The 15,655-nt window shown below is 44.6% G+C and overlaps 1 protein-coding gene across 1 annotated transcript; it reads right to left on the reverse strand.

Moving 5' to 3' along the window:
- Positions 1–1,973: 1,973 nt before the first annotated feature.
- On the reverse strand, positions 1,974–10,104 carry SMIM13 (small integral membrane protein 13). The gene is made up of 2 exons (XM_053396910.1): positions 9,461–10,104; positions 1,974–3,895 (listed from the first exon to the last, which is right to left on the reverse strand). The coding sequence occupies exons 1-2, from the start codon at positions 9,534–9,536 to the stop codon at positions 3,711–3,713; spliced, it is 261 nt and encodes an 86-aa protein (XP_053252885.1). The 5' UTR covers positions 9,537–10,104; the 3' UTR covers positions 1,974–3,710.
- Positions 10,105–15,655: the final 5,551 nt, after the last annotated feature.

The raw sequence follows: 15,655 nt of genomic DNA on the forward strand, positions 1-15,655 counted from the left end.
GAGTAAGCAGCAGTGAGAACGGTGGTAAATTTCCAAGTAAACCTGCACGGAATTTCACTGGGTCTCACATGACTTCCACAAGCCTTGGTGGTGCAACGTGCTCTAAGGTTCTGAAGAAAACCATTTATCTGCTAAAGGTGCAATTTATTTTAACTCAACTGCACCACTTCAATCCACTCCAGCTAGCCTTTGTGGCTAGAACCTGCCTCCACTTCTTATGTGACTGAGTCAACTCATAGTCACTGATCAGTTTAAAGAGTACCTGCAGTTAGGTAACCTTTCCATTAGTCTCTGGGCAAGTCCAAACCCTGGTGCAGGTTTGTGAACGATAACGTTGTTGTTGTTTGTACTAAATGCAAGCTTGCGTTAAGGAGAAACAGATCGGATCTGCTTGAGAGAAGCATTTTGACCTCCCCCTATTCAACTACCTCAATCCACTGTCACTGAAAGCTCTTCAGTCTCTGCTTTGGGGCTGTTTGTGGGCCTGGGAGAATCTAGAGGTCACTGCCACCTGCTCTTTACGGCATGAGTCAATGGAGAGTCCATGGCGTCACATCTCCCCACCAATGCTTCCATTAAGGAATACTTCCAGCTCAGGGGAACAGCCCTCCTCCTCCAACCAGACTTCAAGGGATCTTCCCTTGGCCTTTTGGGGGGCTCTGACTGACATCACAATTAATTCGAGAACCTTTTAGCACAGGCTGGGGAATCTTGGGCCGTCCACACATCATTGGATGCCAGCTCCCATCAAGCCCAGCACAGCCAATGATCAAGGGTGATGGTAGCCCACCAACATCTGGAGGGCCGAAGCTTCTCCATCTCTGTTTTCGCAGGAAATGCTCATGAACTCAGTACACAGCTAACGTGCGTAGCATTTCAACCAAACTCTTCACCACAGCCAAGCTTGACTGGGATGCAGGAGGGGGCTCGGCGGGAAGAGTACTCGGCCTGTAACTGATTGGATAATCCAAAAGGCGAAAGCTACTTGGTGTGGACCAAGCATGTGATGTGCAAACATAGCTAGAAGAGTGCTACATTGTCGGCAGGTGCAGTGCTACTGGTATGAAATAGACTGGGGCAGCAGGATTGCTTAGGGGATAGCGTTCTCCATTTGCCAAAATGTCAGAAGGAAATGATTACAGGTGTCCTGCTCAAGAAACAGTGAGCTGGACAAGGGATACCAATCTAGCCAGAAGGGCACCGTGTCAACAAGCTTTCCCTGAGCCCTCTGTGTCACACTGCTGAATGCTACATTGAAGGAAAATCTAGGCAAGCAATAAGCCCTCATCAACTCCGAAGTCACTGTGCTTCTTTGCTTTGAAGGCAAGGTCATTACAGCCCTGTACAGCCACAATTTTGCCCACTCCTGAAACTGCCCGGTGGATGATCCATTCCTTGGTTCAGAGGGAACAGATAACCAGCGCTAGCATTCCAGCCATGCAGCTATGGTACGGACATTTCACCAAGTTGCAGGAGGGGTGCCCTTCCACATCTTGGAATGAAATGTATCTTAGCTTCCTCCCTAAGTGAAGCCTTTTCAGAGTATCTATTACAGAGAAAAACAAGAGCCATCAGAAACAGGATGAAAACTTCAAACAGGGGTCACCAACGTGGCACCCACAGGCCTTTCCAGGAGCTGCTCTGCTTGCCTCCACTGAAGTCTTGAAGGAAGCATTTGCAGGAGCCAATAGAATAGGTTACAGTAGGGGCATGGTTACATTACACGGGAGTGCGGTGCTCACGAGAGTTTCACAAATTTGAAAATGTCTGGTGAACCCTGAAAATCAGCAGGTGCAACACAAAGTCTAATGGGAGGCAGGGAACAATCGGTCATTGGCTTTCATGGACAAATAAGTTTTGAGCTGCATTTTTTTTAAAAGCTGATATCATCCAGTGGACTGTTGTTATATAAATCTGATAAGGCAACCATTTGTGGGACGGATTGGGAGGGGGGAGAAAATGAGGCAGATTAGTCTGAAAACAACTGGCATTATTTAATTTCAAGTATTTCCTCCCACCACATCCACCTTAAAGAAGCCAGTTGCAGAAATCTTTTTTGATACGCCAGGGTTTTCATTTGCAATGTCTTCAGATTTAAGAGTGTCATTTTTTTACGTGCACAGACCCAGGTTTGCTGTCGTGCAGTACATGAAACAGGCCTGTACTGCCATGTTCATTACATGCTCCAATAGCTATTAATTAAAAACAGAACAGAGAGGAGTTTCCAAGAAAATAAAATAAGAGCAGGGCAACCACTTCAGAGGGTGGGAAGATAGGAGCCATTGATGGGTTTGTGACTATTGTCATCTTCAAATTGCTTTTTGCTTTTCCAAAGGGTGTACACAGGTAACTAGACAAGGAACAAACAAAAACCCCAAACAAACAAGGCTCTTGACCCAAATGTTAAAGGAGGTCACTCAAGGTTGCTGTTCAAGATGAGGAGTCTATAGATAAAAGTCTTCAGGAGGGCTTGATTTCAGCTGCTATCAAGCATTAAGACACTTTTCCGTAGTCAATGATGAGCAAAACTGCAAGGAGTTGAACAAGAAGAAAGTCAACACAACTCAACAAGACACATCCTGGAGTTGAAGGAAAAGTCAGCCATGAGCACCCGGGGGGGGGGGCATCATCATCTCTTACCTACCACTGGTTCAAAGTCAGTATCAGTTATCTTCTACTACAGTTACAGGTGCTAGTTTTATGAATTTAGCAATACTGAAAGCAGTGTCAATCAAGTGGGGGCTCCCTTTGCCCGAAGGCAAAGCAGATGCATTTGCTAAACTGATCATTTGTTTGAGGAACAAAAGATGCAAAGGTCCCAGTCATACAATTTAGCAATAGGGAGAGACTATGGTTAAAAAGCTGCCCCCCAGAGGTTTGTCTGTAACTCATTTCAACTGATTTTTGGTGCAAAGGATGCAAAAAAAAAAAAAAAGAAGCTTACTTCAAACCAATTAGTTAGTGAAATAAAAAAAAAAGACATTCCATGAAAGGTTTGTAACAGATACTCCTGTCCTCTCTCTATTATGGAAATAAGAAAGGATTTGACGACACATACACACTCGTGCACAAGCCTGATGAGATCGTAAGATTAAAAGCAAAGCAGAGCAAGGAACTGCTGTGCATTGAAACTAAAATGCTGTGTTTCATTGCCCACTTATGTTTAAGTCAGTTGTCAACGCCTCCACATGAGCCTAATAGCGAATTTAGCCCATGGACAGAGGCACGCTTTTAGGCCACTGACCAAAGCAGAACACTCTTGTGTAAGTGGATAAGGCTCAAGTAAAGACACGCTTCCTCTTTGCAAGACGTAGAAATGAAGGGTCGCAAGAGATGCCACCTGCGATGAGTTGCAGTCCTACACAAAAGCAGTCAGTAACCATTTTCAGCTTTGGGAAGCTTATCCACAGATTCACGCTGGGCCTAACCACTGAGGAACAGACCCAGGAGTGGCACTCCCGGCCGACTCTTCTCCCGAGCAGGGAGGAGCCATTTCGGCTCCGCTCTCCCTGTTTCTCTTCGGTCCCATCCTGCTCTCCATTAAAATCTCGCCGGAACCTCTTCCGAAGCAGTGCATTGTTAAATTCCAGGAGTAAAGGAATTCACAAATCCTTGGCCGCCCTCGTTTGGCGTATCAGCAACACCAAACTACTAAGCCACAGAAGAGTCGCCGGCTGCCCATCTCTTGAGGATTGCCCAGGAAGCTCCAATTAAGTTGCTTCTTCAGCAGGTGCCCTTCGCTGCCGGGCAGATCTCCTCTGGGGAGCGGCTGGCACATCCTGCTCTGCTTCGGGCTCAACCACGGCATTATCCCCTTGTTGAGATCCTGTGTCTCCTATCAGCTCTCGTAAGAACCGGAACTGCGACAGGAAGAGGTGCCAGACAACGTACCAACCTACAGAAGGTGCCAGGAAAGGAAAAAAAAGTTGATGTTGTGAACATCTACATAGAAAAACAAGAAGAGGCTGTGCCAGGGCAACTAAACACACACACACACACACATTGCCCCATACACAAATAGATGTATGTGTAGATGTTTATGTTACCTTTGGCACACACAGAAAGCTTAAGTGCCAGTGTGATGTAGCTGCTGGACTGTTGGGCTGTGACAGTGAAGATTCAGGTTCAAGTCCCCACTCCACACATCATCATCATCATCATCACAACCATTATTGTTTTATATACCGCTTAATCAGCAAAGTGGCTTCTAAGCGGTTTCCAAGTATAAAAGGCAATTACAAAATATTAATGCGTGTTAATTGAAAACACACAATAAATACACACAATTCCATCAAAACGTCAAACATTTTAAACGTGCAATATTTTAATAAACATTTTAAACATGCACATTTAAAATGCGCAATAAAACAAGCCTGTTAAATGGAATAACAATTAAAGCAGGAGGTTGGAGTCGAGAGATCGGGGGGGGGGGGGAGGCATGCTTGTCTATACTGATATGTCTCCAAGTGCCAGTAGAATGGTAAAACTTCAGAGGCAGTGCTATTTTCCTAGAAAAGGAGGTGCCGGAAATCACTGTGAACAAGTCCTTTGTTCTCTTATAATGGCAACGGCACCCAACTGAGAGGTGCCGGAACTGAGTTCCTGTAAGTTCCCCTGGGGGGAGCCCTGTTGCCTTGTTCAGAGGATTCTTGTAAGGATAAAATGCAGAGATGGGAACATGCGTGCTGCCTTCAGCTCCCTGGAGGAAAGGCAAGACAACCTATCTAACTGTTGAGAATCAGCGTGGTATAGTGGTTAGAGTGTCAAACTAGGGCCAGGGAGACCAGAAAGTTGTATAAATCCAGACTGTAAAATCCAGAGATTTCAAGTCAATGATGAAAGAAACTGAAAGGCAGATTGTCAAAAAGGACAGCCGTACTGCAAAAGCAAACATAGCGACAGTAAAAGCAAGCAACCTTTAATAATAATAATAATAATAATAATAATAATAATAATAATTTATTATTTATACCCCGCCCATCTGGCTGAGTTTCCCCAGCCACTCTGGGCGGCTCCCAATCAAATGTTAAAAACAGTACAGCATTAAATATTAAAAACTTCCCTAAACAGGGCTGCCTTCAGATGTCTTTTAAAGATAGGATAGATGCTTATTTCCTTCACATCTGAAGGGAGGGTGTTCCACAGGGTGGGCGCCACTACCGAGAAGGCCCTCTGTCCGGTTCCCTGTAACCTCACTTCTCACAATGAGGGAACTGCCAGAAGGCCCTCGGCGCTGGATCTCAGTGTCCAGGCTGAACGATGGGGGTGGAAATGCTCCTTCAGGTATACAGGAGGCTGGTTGTTAAAGGCTTTCAGGTGCTCCTGCACCTGCCGGCTACACACTCACATCAATTTTTGTGGTTTTACAATCCCTTGTTTTTCCCTATCCAGTTACACCTCCTGGTTGCTATGTTTTTTTTAAACAAAGTCTATGCCACAGATCACTTTTCCGCAGGAAGCAAATACTATATTGTCACAAGACACCATCTAATGTTTGAAGCCTTTGGTGGTTTGGTCGAAAGAAGCCCCCTTTACCCAACACCCAAATGCTGAAAGAGTTAAGCTCGAGCAGGTCACCTGGAAAAGCAGCAAAGCAAAAGTAAACAAAACCCAGCATCTTTTAAAAGCATCTGCCAAATTCCTACAGGGGCACAAGCAGCTGCTTTCAGTTATTGGCAATGAAATAATCCGGAACACCTCATCTCAGCATCTGAGGATAAGCAGCTGTATCCATCTCGGTCACAGCAGGACCAGAGCAGTACAAGGAGAGGAGGGCAAGCACCGTAGAACACAACTCCCGTGACAAGTCAGTGTTCTATTCCTAGAATCAAAGATCTGGGAAGAACCTTGCAGGAGGAGCGATGCCCCCACCACCTCTCAAGGCAGACCGTTCCATTGGCAAACAGCTCTTGCCACTAGGTAGTTACCACCTGGCGGAAACTCTAGCTCACATGGCCCTTAAATGTAAAATGTATGATAATCTCCACCAACAAGTTCTAGACCATCTATGTATCCAACATGGAAACCAGAGACGGAGGTTATGCGCTTCTTATTACAGGGGAGAGACCAGGAGCTCAACAACACAGTAGCTAAGTTCCTCTATTTGATTTTTTTTGTCGCCGAAGTACGCTACAGGATCCTGCCCGTGCTGGAAACCCACAGTGATGAGGTGGATTGCTCACCTCTTCTGCCCTTTGGCGGGTGACTGTGCCGTTGGGGTGGGTGGGCGATGAGATCGCACTGGCCTATCTATTCTGAATGTATTCTGAATGTTCTTATGTGATGCCAATAAAAGTTACTTGACTTGACTTGGTAGTTACACCTAATGTTTGGCCGAGATCAGGTACCCTGTAACATCCACCCACTGGTTCTAGCCCTGCCCTGTGGAGTAACAGGGAGCAAACCATCTTCTGTGTGTGGCAGCCTTTCAGATATTTGAAGGCGACTCCCAGTTCCTGCCCAAGACATTATGCTCCCTGCCCATAATCTTTAGCAACATGAATTGAAATTTCCCAATGTCCACAAGCTTTTGTTTGCCATCAATGAAGGCCTTCAGTGAATACATAAAAGGTCAGGAAATTACATTCCATGCATAATACATACTATACTAGCTGAAAATTTGAAAAGATTTCTAGTTTCAGGTATTAGCAATATAGATTTTTCCCCAAACTTGATGCCATGTTCAAAATTGTTTTTTTTAAGTAACTCTAAAAGGTCTAGGATTTACATTACAAGGAGAAAATTTCCACCAGGTCCTGCTTCATCTGTCACTTGTATATTACTGTTGTTGCAAAAGCTGCACTTGGCAATTTTCTACCCAACTCTTGTTGTGAGAGGAGTCTTGCAACTTACATGGGGGTTACTTACTGGGGATCGCACCTAAAGCCAAAATTGTGTATGGTCAAAACCCATCGGCTTCAATGGTAGGTGGGATTGCCAAAGTCATTTTTCCTGGAACCCCACCCCCTTTATTATTTATCTATATCGCCATGTATGTAAAGCTGAATGTGCACAAATAAATGCATGTAAGTTGCATGCTTACGGTATTTAACAGGTGTTTGTACACAAGCTGTGTGTCTCCAGTATCAGAATGTGGTGGGTAATCTCCTGTCAAGAAGGAAACCCCTTCCCTGTTCCATATAAAGCCATCTGGACACTTATGGTACTTAACAATAGCTACAGGATAGCATCCTTCAGTGCACCAGAGGCAGCCATGTCATTCTGCCTAATGATAAGGGTCCAGCTCCAACTGCTATCATATCACCCCTTAAGTGTCTTGGAAGTCAAAACATGCACAGCTTTTTCAGCCACTTATTTGCCTCCCCCTCCCCCCAATTTTATAAACCATGCCTCCATTTCAAAAAAAAACGCTGCATATGTATGAATTTAACATCTACAGCTGTAAATTTTGTTCTAAGAAAAAGTGCTTTCAATTTGACCCACATGGGTATTGAAAGAAAAACATTCACGGCAATTTAGTCATCCAGGCCAAAATCTTGCAAGTGTCTTATTTTAATGCACCAGGTGTTGTGGCTTCATTGCAAATGTAAAAACCCTGCAGGGTTCACTAACTTCTGTCATTGTCACATACCATCACAAGCGATAAGGCAGTGGGAAGGGAGCAGTGATGCCTAGGGCTTGTGAAGGATCTATATTTCTGGATCAAGAAGCTTGGAGCTGCGAGAAAGCTGTTGGTTCAGCAATGAATGTCCAGATCAAATGGCTCTTTGCTGGCAGCATGGCGATCTGCCGGGGCACTGCTCCCCTTTCTCCTCCTTTTAGGAGACCTCAGGTTTCAGCTGGGCAGGACTGAACCCCAACAATAGGCTCATGACAAGCTTATGCGACGCTCACTGAGTCCTAAGAGACTACAGAATGTGACACCCCTCTAAGCTTCGTAAGTCTTTGTTCAGTACTTGGTTCAACATTCCTTTCATTTTTATGAAGAGCTGCCTTATACCAGATCAGGCTGTCCATCTAGCCAAGGACTGTCTAACCCCGAGGGCCCCATCCGCACTATCCATTTAAAGCAGCACCATACCACCTTAAACAGCCACGGCTTCTCCCAAAGAATCCTGGGAAGTGTAGTTTATTAAGGGTGCTGGGAATTCTTAGGAGGCCTCTAAGTGCAACAATTCCCAGAATTCCATGGGAAGAACGGCCACCTATTAAAACCACCCTGAGAACTGTCCTTCTGTGAGGGTAATAGGGGTCTCCTAACAACCCTCTAGCAACCTTAAGGAACTACAGCTCCCAGGATTTGTTGGGAGAAATCATGGCTACTTAAGGTGGTATAATATTGCTTTAAATGTAGCACAGCAGGACAGCAGCTTCCCGCGTTACCTGATCCTTTTAACCAGAGGTGCCAGCAACTGTGCCCCCCCCCAGTGGTGCACATGCTCATACCACTATCACCCCCGCCAGGCAATTTTCTTCCTGTGCTTTGGCCAGTTGCAAAACCTGTATGATTAGAGATAAAACAGGGCAAAAATAAATGGATGCCATCTATCATATCACCTGCGGCTGTCTTAAAAACCACCAACTGCTTCCATTCAAGCTCAAAGCTCTTAAGGGTTAAATAACTACACACTGTCATTCAGATAACACAGACTCTTCTTAACTTCATTCCTGGCTATTTTTGGAAGCTGGAGGATGATTCCTTATTGCTGCTGTTTTGGGACTATAAGCTACTGCCTGGACACCAAGATAGACTCCCATCTAGCAAACTTCCACGCCACCAAAGTCCTTTTTATCAGTTTGGTCTTTTGAAAAGAAATCTAGATAATCAACTCTGGTGACATCTTACAATCTCAGTTGGAATTATATTTTTAGTAAGTGTTTAGGTTTTCATCTTTTCTTGAGTAAAAAAGGGAAAGGTGTCCATATTCTTTCCTCCACTCACCTGCCACACCACAAATTCAGGGTGTGTGTGTGTCCTAACACACCCACACAATTAGAACAACAGGTTTAACGTGAATCCGTTTAAGGGCCTCTTGTCTGAGTATTCACCCATAATAAGTGTGTGGCTTATTTATTTTTATGTCTTTCACTTATATTTATATCCTGCCTTTTCTCTAAAGAGTTCAAGGAAGCATATGCTGTTCTCCTCTTCCGTTTTATTATTAGAACAACCACCCTGTGAGGTAGGTAAGGATGAGGGTCAATGGCTGGCCCAAAGATCACCCAGTGACCTTCCTGACTGGGTGGGAATTTGAACCCACATCCCCCAGGCTTATTGCAACACTTGTGGCTTTCTAGTTGGACCACAATGAGGATGATAATTTAGCATCATTCCCAAAATCAAAGTGGACAAAGAAAGGCTGGTGAAATCATTATTGTTTCATGCTATTGCACCTTTCTCTTCTTTCCTTTTATTCCACCACAGGAAAGGGAACGGAGATAGAGGAGAAAGGCAAGACACTTCTGGTTACTGGAAGATAGATCAATAGAAAGTACTCACCGCAAAGCACTAGCAGCAGAAAGCAAGCGAGGGCGGCCACGACGACCAGCAAGGACAGGCCAATGCTTTGCCACATTTTCGCAACTAAGAGCTTTGCTTTTCACGGTTCCCTTGGGTTAACTGCGGGAAAGACGAGGAGGAGGAGAGAGGCGACAGCAACATCGCTGCCCGCCAGGAGTGGGGAATCCACCGCGACGAGCAAACGGATGGGCTGGAGCGCGCTTTCCCCCTTTCCCGAGGGCTTCGCGCTGGCAATCAAGAGGCAGGGAGTTCCGCAGGACGAGGGCTCCAGGAGACCCGGAGCTCGAAGGATGGAACAGGGGAAATAAATGAAGCCGAAACTACACGGATTAAAAATTAGTCAGGGTAAGGTGCTCCCAGGGCTTTGCGGAGTTAAGAAATCAAGAGGAGCGGCGAACGGTGGTCCCGAAAGAGAGACGTGCAGCTGAAAGTGGGCAGAGCGCTATTTCCTCCCGGCCCGGAGGCTGAGAGGCGGCAGCTCCATCGCTCCTTCCGCGGGGGGAGCAAGGGCGCCAACACCGTCGCCCCCCTCCACCAGCCGCAGAGTGGTTTCTCCCCCACCCTGAAAACACCCCCGGCAGCCGCAAAAAAAAAAGAGCCGGGAGAAGGAGGGAGGGAGCTCAGCCTCCCATCACCCGGACATGGCTGTCTCTCTCTTTTCGCCGGACTCTTCAGCGAAGGCATCATGGGAAGTGTGGTTTTAAGCTAGAGATGAGAGCCCTGGCGGCGCACGGAAGAAAGGGAGCGACTGGGACTTTGATTCCCATCGGCCCTTGCGTGTGAAGGCCCGCCTTCCCCGCGCTTGGCGCAAGTTGATTGAAAGACGCGGGGGCGGGGGAGAGAATTGTCATAGATCCAAATCAGGGCAGTGGTTTTCTAAATCAGGGCAGTGGTTCTCCAAATCGCTTCGGATGGCTGTGGAGAGCGTTTTAGATATAAAAAAATTGAACTTTCACATACACACACATTTAAAACCACGTGTTCTTTCTTCCATGTCTGCAACCTGGCTAGAAGAGCAAGAGGCTCCGGTGTTTAAATGTACACAGTATCTTTGCAAGGGAGGAGGATGGGAGGAAAATCAGAAAACAATGCCCCCTGTTAACTTGGTTGGCACCGACCCCAGTGTCCACCCAGGTTGTATATCTTCATGCAAAAATTAAACTCACTGGGTTACAAACACAGCTTTATTCATCGTGAAAGGATAGCATGGAATTTGAGAGGGTTGAGGAATACTTTAAAAAGCATCGTATGTAAGAATGAATATCACAAACATAAATGCCACTAACAAGCATAGTATACTACCAAATACAAAAATTGGACAGAGTGCTCCTGCTTACTAGGGCTGCCAACTTACTAAAACCATGCTTAAAACTGAGTGGTTTTGGATATGGCTCTTTTCTTGGATCTTAATTATTGGTTTTGGTAGATTTTATGTACTACATTATCCTAAGCAGTTAGTCACACACACTGATGAATTAAAGCAGATTAGGAGAGATTAAATCCTGCCGCCTTGGCTGTGCAAACCTGTTCCCTCCTGAGAACAAGGCACATAGCCAAGGCAGGATTAAAATTCGTAGTTCCGCCGATCAGCTGATGTCACCAGTGACATCAGCTGATGGGCAGGTGAGCGTGGTTTGAGGAAAATGGCCTCATGGGCCAAACTGAATCCTCTGGCAGGCCAAGATTGGTCCAAGAACCAGGGTTTCCCTACCCCTGAGTAAAAGCATCAAATAGTAGGAGTGGTATTAAAGGTCAGGCAAACACCTGAATAAACAGGTATGCTTTCAGTTGTCAGTGGAAACAAGCCATAATTGGGACGCACCTGATCTCCATGGGGAGATCATTCCCAAACTAGGCACCACCATGGAGAATTAGGCAAGAGCAGGGTTGCCATATTTCAAAAAGTAAAATTCCTGACACCTGCAAAGTTGTTGAGCTTTCGTTGACTTGATCCCATTTTGTTCAATACATGAAGTGTTATCCTCAGTAGGCATGTGCAGTATAAATGAGTAAACGTGAACGTTTAAAAAAACTATCGGGACTTAAACTGCCAATGCTATGCTCACCAACCTGTAAGTCCCACCGAACACAATGGGGTTTACTTCATAGATATAGACATATGTATGTATCATTTATTTTATTTTATTTGACTGCTGAAAGAGCTCAGTCAGTAGAGCATGAGACTCTTAATCTCAGGGTTGTGGGTTTGAGCCCCATGTTGGGCAAAAATTTATTGCAGTGTAGGGGGTTAGACTAGGTGACCCTCATGGTCCCTTCCAACCCTCTGTCCCACCTTTCTCCTAGTACAGGACACAAGGTGGCTCACAGCATGAATTACAACAAATCCAGCTACAAACACACAATCAATAGAAATATTTTGAAAAGCACAATTAAATAAGTAACCATATTAAAGACAGCACTAGAAAAAAAACTTAAAACTAGTTAAAAGCACATGAAGAATAAGCAAGTAAGTACAACATCCGCCCTCAGAAGACCTAGCCACAACAGCCAGTTGGCGGCCAAATACCTATCTCAAGAAATAAGTGTCTGCCACTGAAAGGAAAACAAATCCCATGTATCTGTTTAGGAACACACTGCACATGACAGTGAAATGCAACAGACAGCAGGAGGCATACATAACAGAAGGCAAATATGGCTATAATCGTTATGATAATATAAAATGGATAAGAAGGCAGCTGTTAATCCACTCCAACACACTGAATAGACGGGGTCAGGTTCAGTCAACAGCCTCCAATGATTCATTGCCAGGGTAGCTAAGGACAGCAGCAACCTTGTTTCTGATTAATGATTTTCCAAGGACCAGTTGTTGTCCTTAACCTCAGTGCTTTGTGTTTGTTTAGTATATAATGTGGCAGCAGGATCTAGCAAACCCTTTGTGACCTGACGTTTTCATTCCTAAGCCTTGTGGAAGGCAACAAGAATTCACGTTATGTGGTATTTGCCGTTTGGCTTCTGTCCATTTCTGACACAGCAGCAAAGCGCTAGGTCCTCTCTCTTAAAATAATATTCGCTGCTGTGCGCACCCCAGTCTCTGAGCAGTGAGAAAATTCAGGGGTGCCAGCACATTCCTCGCATTTGGTCTCCTTGGAATAAAGGGGACCAGAGATTGTAACACATGCTTTTACTTACACATACATCCAGGCTGAGTGTAAGTTGGAAAGTCTCACAGCATTAACATTCCAACAAATCTTGCTCTCCGATTGGGTTTCTAGGAGGAGAGGCAAAAGCCATGGCTTTTGTTTCAGCACAGAGAACATGTCAGACCTTTACGTCTTCTCAGCTACGTCTTCCCAGAGCAGACAAGACTGGTCCTTGGCCTATTGTTCTCTTACATCTCGTATACCTTGGTCTACAGCCAGGTGAGGGAGTTAAGGCCTGCCTCACGTTCTGGAAGTGACACTAAGCTTGTTGTTTCTATGGCAGCACACTTGGACAACTCTTTTTGTTATGTAAAAAAGAGTCTTAACAGGATTGTCTAGGGCCATTAGCTTAACAAAGAGACTGTCTTAAATGCAATACTTTTTTTAAAAAAACATATATCTTACATTACATTCCTTTATTATTCTCATTCCTTTGCTTATACAGTGGAACCTTGGTTTTGTGAGTGTCTTGGAAGCTGAACGATTCAGAACCCGAATGACAAAAACCCGAAATGAATGCTTCCATTTCCGAACGCGCCTCGGAAGTTGAACGGCTTCTGAGGCATGTTTCTCCATTTTCTCAATGGAATTTGCCAACCGCCCATTGCGTCTTGGTTGTTGAATGTTTCGGAAGTCGAATGGTTTTCTGGAACAGATTACGTTCAACAACTGGGGTACCACTGTATTTCAAGTCCTGCCTATGATTTCATTTGACTATAGTATAACTATTGAATAACTATTTTAAACATCTTTTTCAATTCCCCAAAGCCTGTTGCTTTTTTACAAGTCCACCACATATGAAAAAATGACCCTTCAGACCCTTCAGCATTTACTTGATAAAAGTCTTATACATCTTGGTCAGTTTATTAGGTGTTAAATACCACCCGTATATCATTTTCAAATAATTTTCCTTGAATGTATAACAGGCAGCAAACTCCATATCTACTTCCCACAACTTTTCCCAGGCAGCCATATCAATATTATGCCCCAAATCTTTAGCCTGGTGTATAATTGTTGACTTAACCCATTCTAATAACATTTTATACATTTTCAAAATCAGCTTTTCTTTACCTTCTAACAGTCTTCATTCAATTTCAGATCTTTGTTCTATAAAGCCAAATATCCTATATTTCTTAAATAATTCATTTATTTGGTGATGTTGAAGCCATCGTGTCACTGCACTTATTGTTTTTTCCCATTCACAGCCATCTCCAGTAAACCTTAATATATCCCTGTATGTACCCCATTCTGCTTCCAGCATTTTATTCCATTTTCATGACTTTCCCCTAACTTTTAATTTCCCTAACATGCTATTTGAACTCTCTGGGCAATGCATTTCTATCAAGAATCAAGTCCACTCTCTTGCTGAATTCTCCCCCTGGCGTGGGAGTTGTGAGAATGCTTTAGGGTTCCTGAAACATGCATGGCATATGTTGGAAGAATCCAAATTGCTGGTACTCAGCCAGGGGCGGGGATGCTGTGGCCCTCCAGATGTTCCTGGACTACAACGGCCATCATCCTTAACCATTGGCCACGCTGGATAGAGCTGGTGGAAGTTGGTGCCCAACAACATCTGGAGGGAAAGAGCTTTTCACCTAAACATTGACTCAAGGAGGAGAGTGTTATAATTCAAAAGCCCACTAAGGGGCGGCATAGACTCATCAACATTCAACCAAGAAGTTCTAAGTGGCTGAACAGAGCTTGCAGCTTGCCGAGATACATTGGGATACCCTCAAGGTGGGATGTTACTTGGTAACTAAATACAGGTTCATTAACAACACAATGCAGGTTCATCAAGTTGCCACAGCTATGGCCCTTTCGTGGTTTGTCTAGGACAATTTGCTTAAGCAGAACGTCTAAGGTGGTCTGATTACTTCTTCTGCATTTGCTTTCTCTGTTACTTTTTGCTTCTTTTTTTGTCTTGATTTTGATTTACTCATTATTTGCTTTACTATGCATTCACAGTGAGCTTTCGTAAAGGTATACATTGCATTAGTGATGTGCAGTCTTGCCCTCGGGTATCCTCTCCTGCAAAAGAAGTGCTCAACGTTCTTGCACAGAATTTTGGATGAAGCAGAGGTCAAACTAGGACAGAGGTTACACATGAACGGTTTGATAAATAAGCAATTAAAGTAGGCTCAATGGAAAGCTGCTTATTTTCAACAGTATAGCAACCCACATAATATATGTCATGTGTTCATGCTGGCATGAAAATCATGTGAAAGAGTGCCAAAAACCGTATCTATAAATCTGTCCTGAGATTGTGCATTGTCTCTAGAACTTGTCCATGCAAATCAGCCTGGGAACAACAGCTTGCAGGTTATTATTTTATTTTTCAGTGGCACCACCCTGACTCCTTATGAGCTTTCTCCATTTCTAGCAATGGCTGATGCTAAGGTTGGGGTGCCTCCCTTCCATAGGTGCACATGGGGAAACAAGGATGGTTGGACACCAGTTTTGCATAGGCACCTTATGGGTATATCAACCCAAAATGACAAGGCACCCTCCAAACCACTGTCCACAAGTGTTCAGTCAAATGGAGGGCTGTAAGTACTACGTTGTTGCTGCAGCACACGTTGTTGCCAGTTTGCACTTTGCACAGTTCCACAAGCCAACCACCACACCTACACATAGTGCCACAGCAGATGCCCCCAGGTCCCTTGGAAACACATGCATGAGGACCAGTGTGTGTTTCCTGAGCACTCCAATAGTGGTAGTTAATTCTATCACACCCATGTGCCCCAAGGACCAGCATGTTTGGCAGAGGACCAGCTCTCCATAATAAGGTGACTGCTTACATAAGGGAGTTTCTGTGTCAGAGACTGTGTCCAGAGACTGTGTTCAGTGGCGCTGGACCTCCTCCAGAGTCCGGCACCAACTGGCAGAAGATTAAAAAAACACACAAGTAGAATGCTAAAGAGGCACAGGAAATATACAGTAGACAGAGAAAATAGGCTGCATTCCTAGAGCACCAGGAATGGGTACCTTTCTTTCGCAATAAAATGAATTAAAA

This window comes from Podarcis raffonei, chromosome 7, assembly GCF_027172205.1.
Source record: "Podarcis raffonei isolate rPodRaf1 chromosome 7, rPodRaf1.pri, whole genome shotgun sequence".
Taxonomy (NCBI): domain Eukaryota; kingdom Metazoa; phylum Chordata; class Lepidosauria; order Squamata; family Lacertidae; genus Podarcis; species Podarcis raffonei.